Source organism: Numida meleagris, chromosome 12, assembly GCF_002078875.1.
Source record: "Numida meleagris isolate 19003 breed g44 Domestic line chromosome 12, NumMel1.0, whole genome shotgun sequence".
NCBI classification, from domain to species: domain Eukaryota; kingdom Metazoa; phylum Chordata; class Aves; order Galliformes; family Numididae; genus Numida; species Numida meleagris.
In genome coordinates this window covers 9,568,978-9,587,623 of record NC_034420.1, presented here as the reverse complement: position 1 = coordinate 9,587,623, position 18,646 = coordinate 9,568,978, and the positions used below count along the sequence as shown (strand labels likewise).

Below are 18,646 nucleotides of genomic sequence, written 5' to 3'. Positions count from 1 at the left end.
GGGGGGAGGGGCGGAGGGTGAACGGGAGCGCGGTGCCCGGAGGGGATCCTGCCGGGGGGGCCGGGAGCCCCGCGTGAGCCGCACGGAGCGGGGGGTGGCAGCCCCGTACGGTGGCAGTGCCGTCGTCCTGGGGCGGTGGCCGTGGGGTGCCAAGGGGTGCCACCCAACCACGCCCTTACATCCTCGGTGACAGCCACAGCCCGCTGCCGGGTGACGGCCACGCAAGGACAGTGGCAGCACAGGGGCTGCCACCCCGGCCGTCCCCCGGCCGCCGTGCGACCCACGGTGCCCGATGGCGGCCCCCGTGCCGGGTGGAGGGTGCCGGCGTGGCGCCGGGGTCAGAGGTGGCACTGGGCACCGAGGGCTTTGTGCCACCCGCACCCGAGCGCTGTCACCCTGCCGTGGCCCTTTGCCACCGCGGGGCTATCACCAGCTGTTCCGTGCCACGTCGGAGCCGTTGTCACAGCCACCCCGGGAACGACCGCTCCGCTCTCACCGTGCCTGGGCACTGCCCCGGTGCCGCCCGGCTCCGCCGAGAGCACGGCAGGGTGGGCACAGGGCGGCAGCAGCGCCAGCACGAGGCCACGGCGCCCTCCGGCTGCCCAGAGCCGAGCACGAGGCGGTGACACAAGGCGTGGGTGCCCGCACGGGCCGTGACACCGTCGCCGCTTCCTCCCCGTGGGCGCCGCACGCTGAGCGCGTTGTCGTGCACGGCCCGGCCGGAAGGACATCCTCCTCCGTGCTGGCCGAGGGCCGGGCCGGGATCGACGGGCACCGCCGCCGTGCCAGGAGCGAGGCTGTGCTGGCCTTGTCCCCGCGGTCCCCATCGCTGCGGCCATCACTCACCTCGCTGGACCCCGGCTCCGGCGATGGCTCTCACAGCGCGACGCGGCTCGGTGGATGCGGAGCGGCGCTGGGAGTGGGCGGTGGGGCTGCGGGGCTCCCCACGGGCGCAGACAAGGCGCGGGGCACGGCGGGCATCGTCAGGCCAGGGCGAGGGCGGGTGGTGGGAGCGGGCGCCGGTGTCGCGTTGGGAGCCGGGCCCGCGGCCCCGCCAGCCCCGGGGCCGGGAGCTGCCTTCCCCACGGCGACGGGGGGGGGAGGCAGGCGGGGGAGCGCTCCCTGAGCCACATGGTGGGCTGGAGGAGGAGCCGTTGCCCAGGCAACAGCTGAGAGCATCCTTCACCCCTGAAAATCGTGCGCGGCTCTGCCTCCACCACCCCACGGCTCAGGGCAGGGCACTGGGCACCCCGCAGCCCCTTGCCGGCCCCCAGCTCCCCCGGGGTCCCCGCTCCTCGGCTCTGGCTTGCCCGGTCGGGCCTTTTCCAGGGGCCGTGCAGTAGCACGGGCACTGCACGTTGCTCCCCACCTGTGGGCACACGGATGGGGGCAAGGGACCCCCAGTCACTGGGTCCGAGATGCCACTGGGCAAGGCCAAGCGCATTTTGTGCGATGTTTGTGGCTCTGTGGAACGCTCAGTGCCCCAGCCCTGCTGGCACAGCCACAGTGCCCACCAACAAACTGTGACCCCAGGACTTCGTGCCCAGGTGCTGCAGCCCAGGCAGTGCCAATTGGCAGCAGCACCAGCCCTGACCCATGGGCGCAGTTCCCCCCGCCCCCCACCGTGCCTTCCTTTCTTCCAGGGCTGCAGAAAATTCCTGGATTTTACCCCAAGATGCCCCCTCCGAGTGTGAGAACTCCTCCTCGGCCCGCTCCCATGGCAACTGTTCCCTAGCTACCGATCTCTACTTGCTATTCTCATCCCTGCACAGCTGTGTGCGGCCGCCCCGCGCTGCGCACGAGGCTACTGCCAGCCCCGCTACCGGCACTGGGCTCCCAGCCCACCGGACGGCTTACCCCGTCTAGCCCCGGCCAGGCTGCCCCCCCCCCCGCATCCCCTCCCGGCAGCCGTGCTGATCCCAAGCCCTGGGTGTACCTCCACGGTGCGTGGAGATCTTGGAGATGCTGTCCTCCTCTGCATAAGGGGACAATAGCAGCACTCTGCCTCAGGCACAGTGGGGTCAGCTCTGGGGCAGCCCAGGGGACATGTTCCAAAGGGGACAGCGGCACACGCACGAGGACGAGCAGTAGTGTGAGGCTTTGTGCCCACTGTGCCCCTGTGCTGACCCCTGCAGAAGCCAGAGGGCTACTTGCAGTCCCCATCCTAAGCAAAGCCCTACCCGAAATGTGACAAAGGCCAACGTTGCTCCCACTTCTAGCTCACTCCACCTTGACCCAGCAGCAGCACGAGGCGCAGCAAATCTTACGCTTAACAAAAGGTTAAAAATGTAAATACTTCCAAACTTTAGTGCAAGGCAAGCAAATGATACCACAGGTCCAAGTTGGTGCTCAGCCCTGCCGTGGGGCCTGGCTCAGAACGAGCACAGGGCAGCAGCACACACACATGTACACACACATACACGCACACGCACACACACACAAGACCAGTTATTGCTAGGAACACAGCTGGGACACACATGCACAAGACGGGACAGAACAAAGACGACAAGGGCAGGAGAGCCAGGTTGAGCTCCCTGGGGACACATAGGACCCCCTTGGAGGCTCAGGCCCCTATACCGATGCCCTGCCCTCAGGCACAGCTCTGCTCCCACTCACTTGGTCATAGCCCTCGGCAGGGGATAGGCCCCCTACCACAGCTTTGCACCCCAAGAGCACAGCCACCAAAAACAAGCCAGGACTGAGGCCTGCCTCTGTCCCCAGCAAGCCAGCCCTGAGCTGGCTGAGGGACTGTGCTGGGGCAATCCTGCACCATGCAAGGTCAGGGCTATCCCTCAGGTCCAGCTTCCGGGTAGGTGCTGGGGCAGCCTGTGTCCTGCTGCGCTGCAGGCAGGCTGCCAGCAGGCTGAAGGGGCCAGGATCAGCGCCCAGAAGCTGGCAGCACGTGTGAGACAAGGCAGGAGAAAGCAGGCTCTGGCAGGCAGGGAAGAAGGGACAAGGCAGTGACGCTCTGCTGCCAGGATGCAATGGGAGATGCTTTGGCACAGCATGTTCCCGTGCCTCAGGGCTGAGCAATGGACTCCTCTGGAGCCAGGGATGCCTCAGCAGGGCCAGAAAGGTCCAGGAAAGATGCTTCAGGCACCTCAAGGCACAGAAGGCCTCTGCCCAGGACTCCCTGGTACAAAGCTGGGACCGTCACTCCCCCCATAGGAGGACGTTTGTGCCTGTGACAGGGTGGGGGCAGTGCAGGCCCCCACCTATAGATTAAAAACTGACATGTGATATGTACAGACTGACATATATAAATATACACCAAACCTGCAGTGCCACTTCGACACCATGGAATGTGTCAATAGAGCTGCTCCAGTCTGGCCCCGGCCCACGCCAGCACACTCCCTCCCTCCTGCCCTTGGCCCCAGAGGGGAGCGGCAGCCGGTGGGCAGCAGCAGCAGCAGCATCATCCCCAGCAGCATGCAGAAGCATCCAGTTCTGTCCTGGGGACGATGGTTCACCCATGGCTAGAGGTGCCATGCGCTGCTGCCAGCGCTGGAGCCATCCTCACAGTCTTCAGAAAAAGACATGTAAAGTTGTAAACAAATCCACTTTGCGGGGCCACTGCTATCTTGTCCTTCAGGCTGGGCTGTTGTTCTTCTGGGCACCCGGAGAGGCAAGTGGGTCCCAGGGGCTGGAGAACAGGCTGTGCTCTACAGCCGGGTGGGCTCTTCTTCACTGTCGCTGCAGTTCCCACAACAGTCCTGAAGTCAGAGGGGCAACGAGAGGGAGGGAGAGAGGAGCACAGCAAGCAGAGGGTAAGCACAGTCACACAACCCGGTCTACAGCTGCTCTCTGGCAGAGAAACAAAGCTGCATCTTGGGGTTCAGCTCTTGGCAGACATACTTGTGAGTGCATAGCTGACTGGCTCAGAAGCTGGGAGGAAGATGGGCTCCGTTGATTACAGCCACCCAGGGAAACAGCTCAGTGCCAGCGCATACAATCTGCCCCACTCAGGGCTCATCAGGTCACAGAAAGCAGCTGAAGCCCTGGGGAGGGAGCCTGAGCATGGGACAATGCCAAACTCTTCACAGTGTCTCAACCCTTCTGTGTATCCAGGACATTCAAGGGGAGGAGAGAAGGGAACCCTGGCCTTCTCGCAGCCTCCTGGGAGCAGAGCTCCCAGCTGCAGTAGAACAGGGGCAGCTTTGGCTCAAGCTGAGGGTAAAGCTTCCCCCACAGTGGGGAAGGCAGCGAGAGCAGAGAGCAGGATTAGTGGCTCAGGGGGCAGTTAGAATGACAAACAGCTTGTGCTCTGCTGGGGAAAGGGGTTAGGCACTGAAGGACAACACTCCTCTTTCCCAGATCTTGTCATGTCCTTGGGCCACCAGGTATTTCCCTGAGCAGAGCAGCCAGGAGAGACTGCTCACCTCTGGAAAGAGAAAACGTGGCAAATCACAGCTCAACCCCTGCCCCAGGCAGCCCATCCTTGGGCAGGTCCTGCCTGCCTACGGAAGAGCTATGTCTCCCAGCAGGCTGAACAGTTAAGCACAAATGGGAACTCGGTGGGGAAGCCAGAGTCAGCACTGGGTGACTGGGAGTGGGTCCAGAGCAGGTCAGAGCCAACTGCGCTCGAGTGCCACAGCTGCTAGCAGCTGTTGGGGCAGCAGCCCAGACTTTGCCAGTCCTGGAAAGAAGGCAAAGACTGTTCTGGCCCAGAGGAGACATACAGGCAGGCAAGCCCACAGCAGATGCATGTTTCTGTTCTCCTCATCCCTAGAAAGCACTGCTCTCTCTGTCTGCTTAAGGTCTAGTAGAAACTTTCCAGGGATCCCAGGAGCCCACATAGCCCACAGCAAGATGAAGGTCTTCTTCAGGGATGGTATTATTCATGTAGGAAGGGAGAAGACTTGCTATTTTGGTGCTGTCAGCAGCGTCACTCTCTCTGTGCAACTGCAGCATGTTTAGCCAGGACACTCCATACCAGCCCCCTCAACATGCAGCAACGTGAATGCCAGCCAGGCAAGGATTGGCTCCTTGCAGCCTTGCATGGGACCTCCCGAGGGCCCTGGGATTCAGCCCAGCATGGGGGCTCATATCTGCTGTCCCTCCATGCCTACCTTCCTGACAGATCTGCATCGGTGAGAGAGGGCTCAGGGCTGTGCACGAAATGCTGGGCAAGCACTCTTACCTGTCTGCTGAAGAAGCGCTGGAGTAGCCCTTTCTTGGGCTGTGGTGAAGGCTGCCCTTTCCAGTCCAGGTCTGGGGGCACCGTGCCATCTGTGCTAAACACATTCAGCTCCTTGAAGCAGTCTGTCTCGATCATCTGGAAGAGGGCAAAGATGGCTGCAGCAACTGCCATGCAAAGCCTGTCACTGAGGGCCCAGCAGAGCATAAGAGCAGCAGTGACAGCAGAGTTCCTGCTGCCTGCCCTGCAGGACACTGCACCCAGCCACGGTGAGCACAAGCAGGGGCAAAGACCCGTCCTGCAAAAAACGATTGGTGCACATGCCAGTTCCCACCTACCTCATTCTGCCAAGGAATGGGCACGCTTCCTGTAGCAAACTTCTGGTAGAAGTCATTGTCCGTGGGCTCCAGCTCCACTCCCTTCACTGTGGAGAACTGCTCGATGTCCAGAACATCCTTGCAGTAGATGGCCTGGGGCTAAACAGCACAAACATTGCTCTAACGTCAGGCTGCACAATGATACCACTCACTGAAACAACTCGGATACTGGCCAAGCACAAGCCCCTTCTACCTGCTTGCCTGAGCTTTGTTCTGCCAGGCAGGGAGCACTGGCCAGATCCACTTGTGACCAGCAGCCCACCCTCAGGTGAATGGCCAGAACAGCAGCCCCAGAAATGAGAGGGATGGACCCCAACTCCTCAGGTGAGCCAATGCAGGGCTCCTGCTTCCCTTGACAGCATCAGTGACTGAAGAGGTCAGGAGGTGGACAGACACTTACATCTGGCTTGAAGGGCGGATCCAGCATGCCTGCTTCCAGCCTCCGGAAGTTGAGGTGCTTGAAGAGAGGGTGCTCCTTCACCTCCCTAGCCCCAGCTCCTCGGCAGCCCAGGCGCTCCAGAGGGTCTTTGCACAGGAGCTGTAACACAAGGAAATCAGTGCCCTAGGCAGAGCACTTTGGGCAGGAGCAGCCCTGAGGTTGGTGGACTCCTGCAGTATGTCTCCAGGAACAACATGGGCTCACAAGGCATCTGTAAGTGAGGAATCAAGGCACTCTGGACCCTCCTGCACTATGTTACCAGAGCCAGAGCAAGAGAACCTGATTTCCACCTGTGCCTCTATAGGGTGCAGTCCACAGTTCGGCTGCTGTGTGCAAAGGGGTGGACAGGGTTGCACTCTCGTACCATGGTGCAGAGGGAGCGGGCACAGGGCGAGAACTTCTCTGAGTACTCCTCCTGCACATCCTTCACCAACCGCTCCACCTCCTCCCGCTTGATCTTCTTCTTGCGCTGCTGGAAGGGGGACTGTCCCTCAATCATCTCATACACCAGGCAGCCCAGTGCCCACCAGTCTGGGCTGAACGTGTAGCGCTCATTCTTCACCACCTCTGGAGCTATGCAGAAGGAAAGGTGAGGAAAATGTGAGGTCAAGGAGAGTACAGTGCAGTGCAGCACAGTGCAGACAGAGGCTACTTTTTAATTAAGCCAGGATCACTTACCCATGTAGCCAACTGTTCCCACACGTCCCTTGATTGTTTGGCCCTCAGGCACGTGCACAGCCAGCCCCAGATCTGAGATACGAATGTGACCTGCACAGAGGAGAGCTCAAGTTAACAAATCAAAGTCACAGGACAATATCTGAAGCTGCCAAGAACTCAGAGCAACCCTGATTCAAGCATTAAAAGAGAGAAGGACCTAGGCCTTGCACTCACCATGGTCATCCAGTAATATGTTCTCAGGCTTCAGATCCCTAGGAAGGAAGAGACTTGATCAACAAGAAGCCCATTAGGAAAGTGAAGGACACAGGGATCAGTGACATCTCAAGAAGTCACAGGTAAACAGCAGAGGGATGCAAAGCCCTGCTGTAGGCAGCCCCCACCCTGGAATTAGCCCTGTACGATCCCCCTCCCAGGCAGAGCAACCTTCAACCCTCCACCAGGAGGCAGTGAGCCTGTATCTACTTCCCTCTTTGCAGGTGCAGAACTTCAGATAAGCCAGGCATGCAAGAGAGGAGCAGAGGCTTCCTCTGCTTGCCCTGCCCTGGGACAAGGCACAGGATAAGACTAGAAGGGACTTTCTGGCCCAAGGCACCACACAGTCCAGGAGTACAATACACTCAGCTTGTCCTCTTTCCTGCCCAGCTCCCAGTCTTGAGGCTATGGGTGGCTGCTTACCCTCCTTTGTTCTAGTCTTCATACTGGTTGTGGAGTGGAGCACCCAAGTGCATTCTCTGAGGCAATCACAAGCACTTGCAGCCTATTAGTGATCTTTCACCAGTACAAGGAAGCCAGGCTATGCCTTTCTGCATCTCCAGTGAGATCAGCTTTCCACTCCTAACCCCCTCTCACCCAGCTCTATGCTGCTTTCAAGCTCGAGCTTAGTTTCTCGAGCAGACAGTCCCGGCTGTGCTAGTTAGGGCAGCAGGAATGTTCTTGCTCCTGCAGCCAGTGCCCCTGATGGGGCCAGGCAGCACGCACCTGTAAACTATCCTCTCCTGGTGCAAGTCCTCGAGGCCACAGCAGATCTCAGCAGCATAGAAAGCTGCCCGGGGCTCCTCAAAGCCAGCCTCTCCCATGTGGTAGATATGGAACTTGAGGTCCCCTCCATTCATGAGGGTCAGCACTAGGCAGAGAGCATCTTTAGTTTCATATGCATAGGCTAAGCTCACCTGCAATTCAGGGCAGAAAGGCTGTTAGAAGACACAGCTGGAAGAGGGAGGCACCCACACTCTGATGGGCACTTTGTCACCCAAGAAGCCAGGGTATGGGCAGCAGCAGGATGGGCTTTTGTATAGGGGACAGTGGATTTTCAAACCCAGGGAGGATCTGGAAGTGCCCAGTAGCCCCTGCACACCCCTAGCTTTCCTCAGACAGGGAGGACGCTCATCTCCCTGAGCCAGGACTGCTCCTGTCTGGGGGCAAGCAGCACCCAGCAGCAATTCTGGGGCACGGTTTGATGAATCCTCTGTAGTGGGAGGTTTTAGACTGTCTACACCTCTGTACAGTCAGGGAGAGAGCTATCCACCACACAGCACAGGGCTAAGCTTCTGCCTGTTTGGCAGTCTGGAGGCATTTAGGTCATTTTGTGGAGGCAGTGGGAGGTCCTGCCAGACCCCAGCCTTGTGACCAGGACCCTACTCCATATGCAGGGCCTGCTCCTGCCTTTCCACACAGAGCGAGGAGCACAGAAGAGCCAGGCCAGCTGGTTGTGGGAAGAATCAACCACTGCAGCAAAGTGAGAGCAACTCCTATGTACTTACTACAAACCTACTGTTCACTTTTTCCAGGATCTGTTTCTCATTCAGGGCCATGGCTTCTCCCTTCCGCTTTTTGATCCGTTTCTTCTCCAGTTTCTTGCAGGCGTACATCTTCCCCGTGGCACGCACTTGGCAGGCACAAACCTGGAGTGGGAGACAAAGCTCAACACCTTCCCACTGCTGTTTCCAGGGTGAGGGGTCTAGGTTCTGCTCTTGGAGTGAGGCACAGGAAGGTGAAGACTGTCCTGGTTTCAGCCCCACCCTGAGGTGAACAAGGACCACAAAGTCACAGGGAATAGCAACATCTCAAGGTGTCACAGGAGCAGAGGGATGCAATGCCCCTGCCACCTGTAGCAGACACCATGGCTGCTGCCTGCAAAAACAGAAGGCCATTCTAGAAACAAAAGGAAGCCTGAAAGAGTGACAGTTTTCAGGACTGCAGTTTCTTCTGTCAAGAGACTGGGGAAAAAATTATTCTCTATCCAGGCACCACAAAGTACACACTGCCTACTCTGTACAACCCCCTTCTGCACATCCCATGTCTGCAAGATGGGAGCTCTTGTCTATCAGAAGGGAACTGAGATAATGCAAGGCCCAAAGAACAGTACTGTCCAGCACAGAGCCCAAAGGAACATCTCAGAAAATCCCACAGCAGCTGCCCCCAAGTGCTGGAGCAGCTTGCAGCACCCCGCCTGCCCACCCCAAATACAGAGGAAATGCTGGCCACTCACCTCTCCAAAACCGCCCTTGCCTAGCACACGGTATTGGCGGAAAGTGTTTTTGGTCACTGGCTGCCTGGGGAGCAAATGAAACTGTTGTGAGATGGAAACAGGAAAAGAACAAGGGCTGAAACTCAAACCACCCCCATTCCCTGGCCTGAGTGCCTGTGGGACACTGTGAAAACCCTGCTCAAGCAGAACCTGCTTCCCTGCAAGCAAGCAAGGCTAGGGCAGCCAGTAGAGGCTCCTTGTGCCAATAGAGGGCCCTGAAGGAAAGGAAGTGCAAAGGCCAGGCCGAGGGCCTGGCAGGGAAGGAGCTCTAGGGACGCCTCAGGCAGCCCAGGCGCCGCAGGGTGCAGGTCTCCCAGAAATGCCAGAGGATGTTACCGTTCCAGCCATTTCCACTGCAGGAAGCGGTTGAAGTACAAGCTGTCGAGGTAGTCAGCAAAGGGAGCCACACTCAGGTAGTCGTGGATAAGCCTAGGAGAGAGCAGAGCCAGCAAGGCAGCTGAGAGCTGCTCACAGCTGCAGAGCAGGAGATGAGGAGCCCCAGGAGCCCCACGGCTTTGCCATCCCCTCACCCGGCACCATGCTGCACTGAATCACCCACGCACCCTGCATAGCCCTGGCCCTAAAGCCCACCCTCTGTGCTAAGTCTTGATCCAACAGGAAGGTGCGTTGGAGGCACAACTGTGGTGAAGGCAGCACCCTGGGACTACTTGCACTGATAATTGTGGCCTCCCAGCAGCAGCCCTGGCTGTGGGACAAAGGGGGGGGGTAATAGGACTCTACGCAATTGCCCCTCACTGGGCAAATGCATGCACAAGGCTGTAATCAGTTGCTGAAAGCTACTAGCAACATTCAGCACCAGGCACTGAGTTGTTCAGTTTCAGATGAATATCCAGCACAAAAGGCCACAGGGGATCCTGCACGTGAGCTAACTGCCTCAGAGAGACTGGTGCCAAGGCTGCCCAGCGGAATAGAAAGCCTTAGACTTAGTGTCTAGACTGGAGACATGTATCAAGGCGAAGCGGATGGGCTCTTCCCCTTTCAGAGCCTGCCAAGAGAAGGCAGGGCCCAGCCCGGAGGCTCTGCATTCAGATGACACCAGTTACCACACACAGAGCTAACGTTCCCCAGAAGACTGCAGCAAACCCATTGCCACAGCCCTGCACTCGATTAGGCAACGTGCTGCTGCTACTGTTCAGAGAGGGGTGGGGGCTGTAAGCCTGGTTTGCCTAACAGCTTCCTCTTCACACCCGGAGCCGTGACCTTGGACATCGTTTGTGTGATGAGTCCAGGGAACAGAAGTGACCTTAGATCGCTGTAGCAACAGCTACCATGATCTAGCCACAACAGCCACATCTGTGGCCAGCAGGAGAGGACAGCTGGCAGTAGAACTGCTGCAGTCAGCTCTGCACAATGGGTGCCCACCAGATCCAGGAGGCACAAGACTAGAAATAGTACGACCAGCCTCTGAGGCTTGCTTGTAATGGTGTCTTCCCAAATGGCAGCTCAGACCCATGGCAAACTGAGAGAAGTGACAAAGGTTTCTGCAGCAGCTTGTGGCTCCCAAAGCCCACAGGAACTCTGGTTTCCTGGAGCTGTGTTGCACGCTGCTAGTCCCGAACTACCCAGGCCCCATCCTGCACAGTCCCAGCCCTGGCACCAAACTCTGATGTCCTGGAGGAAGGGAGTGGAATGGACGAGGTGAGCTGGCTGCAGCATCCGGCACTGTACTGTGACACAGCTGCAGGACAGGCCCAGCCCCACAACTCACTTAGTGGATTCCTTGAAGAGCTCCTTGGAAGGTTCCTGCTCCAGCCTCTCACAACAGGCATCCACCAGCTGGGAGGGGACTTCAGGCACATGGTCCTCACTCTGGGGACAAAGGGACTGAGTCAGTGGGGGGCAGAGCCCAAGAGTCCTGTCAGGAAGGAGAAGCTACAGGAACAGCACAAAGGTGCTCATCTGCCTCAGGATCAGTGGGAAAAGCAGCACAGTCACTTGTGAGATGGACTTTGCCCTCACGATCCTGTCCAGCACTGCAGCAGGACACGGGTAATAACAACTGTCAGCTGTTCTACTACTGCAGGCAGCAAACACAGCCCTCTCACTCACCTTTGGCTTCAAGTACTTTTCAATCAAGTGCTGCCCGCATTCCTTTCGCTTCTCATCTGGAGCCACTTCGTACCCAGCCTGCAAAAAGCAAACACGGTTGGGGCAGGCCCAGCTGGGAACCAGGCCCTGCTACCAGGCAACAGCTGCACAGCAGCAACACCCTGCCCAGGTACTGCAGTCCTGTGCCTTCCTGGAGAACCAGATCTCTGGCAAACACCTCCCTGAACAAAGGCCCAGCCCTATCTCGGGGAAACTGCAACTCACAGGAAAACTTCCTTGACCAGAAGTACCTGGCAATAGCCTGAGCACCCAGAGCCAACTGAACTGTGCCCACGATGCCAAGAACATCCCTTTGCTCTTACCACAGCATCCAGGAACTTGACGCAGCGTGACAGCTCGGGCCGTGTCTCGCAGAACTGCCGAAACAGCATACGCCCGATGGGCTGCTTCTCACACAGGCTGTGGTAGTCTCGCTCTGCAAATGTGGAGGAGATCACACACTGCCAGCCCCCACAGAGCAGCTGCAGCCCTCCTCCCAGCCCCAGGAAGCAGTGGTGAGGCTCCTGGCTGCTCAGAAGCCCCATCAGCCTGAGGCTCCCAGGAGATGGAAATGCATCCAGCTGAGACAAGAAGCCACAGGCTGAGCTTTTATGACCCTCTATGTAAGGTTTGCCCTAACAGAGGTTTGAACTGCTGTTCTGTGCAGTATCCCCATCTTGTTTTGAGCAAGGGATCTCATTATCTCCTGCTTGGCTGGAGGCTCTTCTTGATCCTCTCTCCATGGTGATCAGATACATAACTTTCCCTGGGCCCTGCAGAACACACTGAGCTTGTTTTGAGGCAGAACTCCCAGGCTGAGGGCTGCTCTGATGACTCTCACAAATCACCCTGCTTCACAAAGCCTGCTGAAAGCAGCGGCGCCAGCATGGGGGAACCATTTCCAGCCATGTCCCGTTAATGCTGCACATCACCATCACACGTCCCTGCCCCATGGAACAGTCTCCTGTTTGCAGTCAGGTCCCACTGCCCCCCTGGAGCTCGGTTTCCCCTGATGATTCCTCCTGCCTGTCTCGCCGGGGTCTTCTGAACCAGGCACAAACAACTCTAATCATCCAAAGCACTCCCAGTTCTACACTTCACCCTGCCCTGGGCTCTAGGTGCTCCTTGGTGCCGAGTGCTGCTGGCTTCCCCCCCCCCCCACTATGCAGCAGCTTCTTCTGAGGAAGCTGTGGCTTCCTGGCAGTGCACAAGCGTGGAGGGGCTGGGCTGCGGTGTGGTGTAGGTGGGGGCTGCTTCACCAGCCTGGCTGCCCCAGCTGGTTTACTCATCTGCAGGGGAAGGAGTTCCCCACTGCTGTAGTGGACAGGAGCTTGCTGCCAGCAAGACTGGGCATTTTTGGTCACCCTTGCTGCTGCCCGGGCACACACTAGGTTGCTGAGGTCAGGGCACACAAACCTAATTCTTCAGCAGCACCACCACACTGGTGACCCTGCCCAGTCTCTGCAACAATAAGTGAAAACATCTCTAGCTGGCTGCTATGGGACAACAAAGCCAGCAGAGCACAGGGATGGGGGATGTCTCTCCTGCAGGGAACCAAACAAGGCAGCCACCACCTGCAAGAGCACTGCCCTCATGCCTCTGCAAGGGGAACTGGACACAGGTGGCGACAGCAGAGGCTGGGAGGGACCTTCACAGCATCACGGGACAGTGTGACAATGGAGATGGACAAACCACCAGCATTCATCGCCAGCAAATGGGGAGCACAACAAAGACGAACATCCATGCTGGAAACCTTATCATGACACCCACAGAAGGGTGGCTGTGCAGAGGACAGCCCTCAGTTGGGGGGAAAGCTCTGTTGAGGGCACACAACAGTCAGGGTGGGATGGCCACAATGAGAGCTGCAAGGACAGCCCGTGCCAGAAGCACCTTCAGTGCCCAGGATCTGCTCCAGAGAGGCAACACGTCCGAGTACTGAGGCTGCAGTTTCCAGCTGACTGCAGCTGCAGCCAGGGAGGCGGTGCCCAGCATGAAGCAGCCAAACTGGGTGTTGTGGGCTTGGAAGTTACAGTCTGGATGATGGAGATTGCTACTCCAAGTGCTATGGTCCCACGTGCCTTCAAACAGAACCACCTTGAGTGACTTCCAGGACCTTGTACCAGGATCTGGAACACCTGGGCAGTGCAGAACTGGGGACTGGAGTTGCAGACACATCCCAAACCCAGTGACACCTGCTCTGAAACTGAGTCAACACTGTGCCACTCTGCAGCTGGCAGATGAACCTGGAGCGACAATTTAAACAAGCTCTCCCCCTCCCAGAAAGCAGATCACTCCCACCTTCCAACTCAACTCCCCAAACAATCTTATATGATGTCAGGACCAAACCTGCTGCACAAACATTAAAATCATGAAGAGTACAAAGTGCAGAATTAAAATCACAGACCAAGCCCTACTCAGCTGTACAATTTTCATCCATACTGCACAGCAAGAACCCAATTCTGTTCAAGTAAAGCTGCTGCTTTAGTTTTAGAAGCTGAGGTCTACAGTGTAGGGCTGAATATCGGCCAGGGAGACAGGAAGATGTTAACAGCATCTTTGTAATTTATGCAAAGGCACTCCTGAGCAATGCTTACAAAACTGGGCAGGTCTGTTTGTGCAGAGAAGGGCACATATCTATACTGAATCTTCTCACCTTCTTGTGGCTTGTGGGTACCATCAACAGCAAGTGCCATGCAGCTGTGACTGACCTGCCCACTGCTCCTTCCCTGCACTCTAGACCACGTCCTCCTGGCCAGAATTTGTGCCCTATTACCCCACTTCTGACCCTCCCATGGCTCACCTGCGTTCAGATCACCTGCCTCCAGCAGCACAATGCCTGACAGGACCCGGCCACCCGCCTGCCCCACAGCCCAACACCAGAGCCCTGCTGCTCACCGAGGGCTTGCCGAAGATCCTCGCAGAGGCTGATGTGCGGGAACTGCAGCATCTGGCGCCATTTCTTACTCTTGCCTTTCCGGTTTCCGCCACCACCTGCAGGGCACACAAATTCAGCAGGATGAGTTATGAACGAGGGACGTCCGACTGCAGACAAATCTTGTTGCACCAGGAGGGCAGCACCAAGAGGTATCACTGCCTCCCAGACAGAAGGACAGAGACGCTGGAGCCTCAGCTGACTGCCAGAGGAAATGGAAGGACCAACTGCTCCGGCTGTTCAAAAGGCAGAACAAAGCAATAACAGTAAGGTCTTTCCTCTGGACATTTCAGTCATTCATATTTAAGATGGGAAAATCATGGCAGAGGGAGGAGTACCTATAGCCACAGGTTGCTCTGTGCCTTGGCTCCCAGGCCCTTTCGAGGCCAAACCATGCTCAGTGTGAAGCTCTTCACTCCCAGTTTCTTGCTTTAGTTAAGATTCATGCCACCTACTCATTCCAGACTGATTGCTTACTGCAGGGAGGGGCTCTCAGAGAAAGGACATGAAGCTGGGAGACAGGAATTCCTGCTCTAATCCCAGCTCCACAGACAACTCATCGCGTTGCCCCGGGCTCATCACTTCAGTTTCCCACCTGTGAAGTGGGGACACTCCCACTGTTCTACAGAGATAAGCCAGCCTCAGAAAAGCAAGATCCAACAACTAGATATTATTCCATCTTCAGGTGCTGGAGTAAATGCCCAGTGCTGTAGGAAAGGGTGGGAAAGCTCCTAGATAGACCAAAAAATTTACATCATAGCAAACACTAAGTACTGGAATACTTGCATGCCTGATTGCTCAGATCAACCAACCTCTAGGGATTGTGCTCCTCCTGCTCAGTGCCAACAAACACAAAAACTCCCCCCCCTAACTTTGGAAATGGGTTAAACCTCACTGCTGAGCTGGGCCAAAGGCACGGCACTCTGAAATCAGTGTAGAACACTATTTATCAGTTCTTGAGAAATGGTTTCATAATGCTTTCCTCCACTGCATACGTGATTTGGCCCTCAGTAGTTCCCTGTACCCATGCTCCGGGCTTCCAGCACCTACACCACAGGCATGTAGGTGGGGTGGGATGGGACAGGACGGGATGGCTGCAGCTGTGAGCCCTGGCACCGCTGGGTGGCTGTGCTGCATCTGCCCCCCACTGCAGCTGGGCCGCACGATTGTACAAACTCAGGAAGGAAGTGACTCAAGGGTAAGCAGGGGTGGAAGAAACCAGCAGCGCCGACACCTTGTCAGCCACAGCTTGTGGCCACAAACAAGGACGGGGACAACCAGGAGGTGAGAGCACAGGCCATGCTCACCTCCATGAGCATGTAGGAGAAGGCAAAGTTATGCCCCACAACACTCTGAGGATGAGAAGCTGCAGCTTGTGCTCCCCTGCAGGCAACGTAGCAAACAGCTGAGTAGGGACCTGTACCCCATGCAGCTCTGTCCCAGCAGCATGCATAAACCTTGCCCTGGGACAGGGCAAGAGGCAGACAGCCTCAACCCAGAGCTTGTCACATTTCTGGGGCTGGTCACATCCCATCTGCCACAAGCCAGCAGACAAAGGAAACAACAGGGGAAGGATCCTTTCATGGGAATCACTCTTCTGCTGTGCCCGCTGCTGCCCACACCCTGATGGCACACACTGAGCACAGGCGTGTGCACGGGCCTTATCGCACCGAGCGCTCTCCATCAAGACAGAGAGGAGCACCTGCAAGCAGAGCAGTAACTGTCCCACACCTCTCACACAGCCCCACACTCTGCTTCAACGGCAGTGCTGCAGAAGCTATGCTCCTGGCTGCTCTGTGTCAAGAGGAGTTTCATGTCTTGAAGTCTCAAGTGCTGCTGTTTGGTTTTGTCTGGGTTTGGCTTCACCTAAACCACAGTGGCAGCGGTTGGATTCCCCACACACTGCATGACGGCCACCACGCCTGAAGTATGTGAACGAAGTCTGATTTCCGAGCAGTTCGGAATGGTCTCTACCCGGGGAAATTTAATTTTGATGCTCTTTGCTCCCACAAATCTAATCTCCAAAGCCCTCTAACTGGATTTAAGCGAGCCCCTTGGGCTCAGAATCTACTCGGCCCGGCCAGCTGCGCAGCACAGCCCTTCCACAGCAACCAAGGGGCTGTGCTTCCCCACCACCTTATGTGATCTAATGGACTTCCCCGGTGGAGCCAGACCCAGCCTGCCGGGTGATGGAACTCCCGGTTCTCTCACTGAGCCACGCGAGGCGTCCCGGTCCCCACGTCCCTCCAGCACCGCCCGGGCTTTGCCCCGCACCAGGCCCTGCCCCAATATAGGGCCGCGGGTGCACGGCTCAGCCCTGCGCGGGGAGAAGCGGTCGCAGCGCGGTGTGTCGGCCTGAAATGAACTTTTTTCCCCTCTTCGCCCCCCGGGAGGGGGCTGGGGGCAGGAGGCTGGCATCAGCCGCGGGTGCCGGGCAGCTCCTCTCAGAGGTGTAGCGCGGCCGTCCCACAGCGGCTCCGTGGCCCTCCCAGCGCTGCGGGCAGGCCCTGACCCCCGCCCCGGGACGGAGCGCGGCCCTCCCTGCCCCGGGCCTGCCGCCCGCCCTCGGCCACCTCCCGCTGCCCGGGACCCGCTCACCTTCTCGGGCTTTGAGCAGCACGGTGTTGGCGACGATGTTCTCCAGCTCCATGGGCCCGGGCGGCGCCGCCACCTCCCGCCCGGCTCCGCGCCGCTCCCCTCCGCTTCGCTCGAGCCCCGCCGCCGCCGCCGCCCCCCCCACTGCCGCCGCCGCCGCCACGCCCCGCCCCCCGCGACCCAACCCACCAATGCCTGCCCACGCTCCTCCCGCGCCGCGCTCTCATTGGATCGGCTCCCCCCCAGGAAGCCTCGCCCCCTCCGCTGCGCCGCTCCCGGGGAGGGCGGATGTGTGAGGGGGCGGGCCGGAGAGCTAGAAGAGCACGTCACGCCGCGGCCATTGGCGGAGCGCTGCCCGGGGCTGGAGGCTAGCGCTGATTGGAGACAGAGGTGTCAGTCAGACAGAGCACGGCAGAGCCAGGCAAGGATTGGGCAAGCGGTAACAGCGCCCACCGCACTAGGTTCCCGCCTACCGCGGCCTCTGATTGGGTTGTACAGCTGCCACTCCGTGGCGGGCTGGGCCATGATAGGAGCGCTGCTTAGGGGTGGGGTGCAGAGGCTGCTTATAGCGCAGTGCTGAGGGTGGGCTGTGGGTTGGTGGTGGAGGTGTCCTTGGTTGTGTTTTTTTTGTATTGGCTAGTCCTTAGCGGCTCATTCGCTGTGTACTCGAATAGTCTTTCCCCGCTGCCCTTCCATCAGCCGTGGGCTCTCGCTGAAGGAAGGTTGCAGCGCGACAGCCTCGTGCCCGCTCTGCTCCCGAAGGTCTCCCTGTCTGAGGGGCTGTCCCTGAGCTCTCCCTCAGCCCGAGGTTCCGTGCCCCTCCAGCATCGCGCTGCCGGGCAGCCTTCCTGCAGCCTGTGCTCTGGGGGCCGGCCCAGGCCGCGCTGCTGGCGAGCAGGAAGGAGCCGGTTCCTGTTCTCATTATCTCTCCCGATAATAAGACATTATTGTGAGTGCTCGTTGCCTGTGCAATTTGTAATGGCTGTGGTCTGCTGCGTCCTCTGGCATCTGCTGGGGATCAGACGTTGCATCACTGGGTTACATCCCCGCAGCGATAACCAGGAGCTCCGGTGGCGGTCCCCGTGTCAGCAGGCTGAGCTCACGCTGGGCGCTTCCCCCTTTCAGAGCTGTTCTGCTTTTAAAGGCGGCATACGCTTAAACCCGAGCCTCAAGCACGACGGCTTTGTATGTGTGTTTTTGCACGCTTACCCCACAGGGAGCAGCTTTGTTTCCTCCTCAATGGCGTTTTGCAGCAGTGCAGGTGCGGGTGTCCTGATGCTGGTGGAGCTGGGGCTTTGCTTTGGGCTCTGCAGAGAAGCTGAGGCTGCAGGAGAGCTCTGCAAACCCACGCTTCTTGCAGCACAGAGTAATCATTCAAACTAATCTGGACAAATGTGAGAAACAGCCTGAAAATACAGGACGCTATTCAGCTCTGGCAAGCGCATGTAGTACATGGAGGCAGGGATAATCAGTGCTCGCAGGGGATCGGCCTTCCAGCAGTGCTGCTGGGCAGCAATGAGAGTGATGCTGCTCTGGGTAAAGCTGACTTCATGCACACTGAATGGAAGGGGACAGAGCAACCTGGCCTGGGCGTCACAGTGGGTTACAAGGCACTGCTCCCTGGCTGATCCAGCTGTGCCCCCATCACGTTCATGGGTATTTTTAGATGCAAAGTGCTGTATAATTGTGCGAAGGCTGAAGGCTGGCTGCAGGAGGGAAGCCGGTAGTGCTGATAGGGCAGCTCCTTCCGCGGCAGTGCCATGGCTGGGCCTGTCCCGCAGCATCCCCACGGGGAGTGGGGCCGTGCCATGCCCTGACCGGGGCCATGCATCCCTTGCTGCACCCCAGGGCT

General features: G+C 58.2%; 1 protein-coding gene across 4 annotated transcripts in view; it reads right to left on the bottom strand.

Moving 5' to 3' along the window:
- GRK6 (G protein-coupled receptor kinase 6) overlaps nt 1-16,941 on the bottom strand; it is a 19,066-nt gene extending 2,125 nt beyond the window's left edge. Inside the window, exons 1-16 of one of the 4 annotated variants that reach the window (XM_021410072.1) lie at nt 16,798-16,941; nt 14,163-14,258; nt 11,591-11,703; nt 11,229-11,306; nt 10,888-10,988; nt 9,495-9,587; nt 9,120-9,183; nt 8,392-8,532; nt 7,610-7,800; nt 6,845-6,882; nt 6,632-6,721; nt 6,318-6,526; nt 5,915-6,052; nt 5,476-5,613; nt 5,141-5,275; nt 2,281-4,381 (exon numbers count right to left, since the gene is read on the bottom strand). In XM_021410072.1, coding sequence (XP_021265747.1) covers nt 4,376-4,381; nt 5,141-5,275; nt 5,476-5,613; nt 5,915-6,052; nt 6,318-6,526; nt 6,632-6,721; nt 6,845-6,882; nt 7,610-7,800; nt 8,392-8,532; nt 9,120-9,183; nt 9,495-9,587; nt 10,888-10,988; nt 11,229-11,306; nt 11,591-11,703; nt 14,163-14,258; nt 16,798-16,849 — 1,683 coding nt within the window. In that variant the 5' untranslated portion in view covers nt 16,850-16,941 and the 3' untranslated portion in view covers nt 2,281-4,375. Of the gene's footprint in view, nt 1-2,280; nt 4,382-5,140; nt 5,276-5,475; nt 5,614-5,914; nt 6,053-6,317; nt 6,527-6,631; nt 6,722-6,844; nt 6,883-7,609; nt 7,801-8,391; nt 8,533-9,119; nt 9,184-9,494; nt 9,588-10,887; nt 10,989-11,228; nt 11,307-11,590; nt 11,704-14,162; nt 14,259-16,797 lie in introns of those variants that run through there. The other 3 variants (XM_021410071.1, XM_021410075.1, XM_021410074.1) reach the window with 3 other exon arrangements.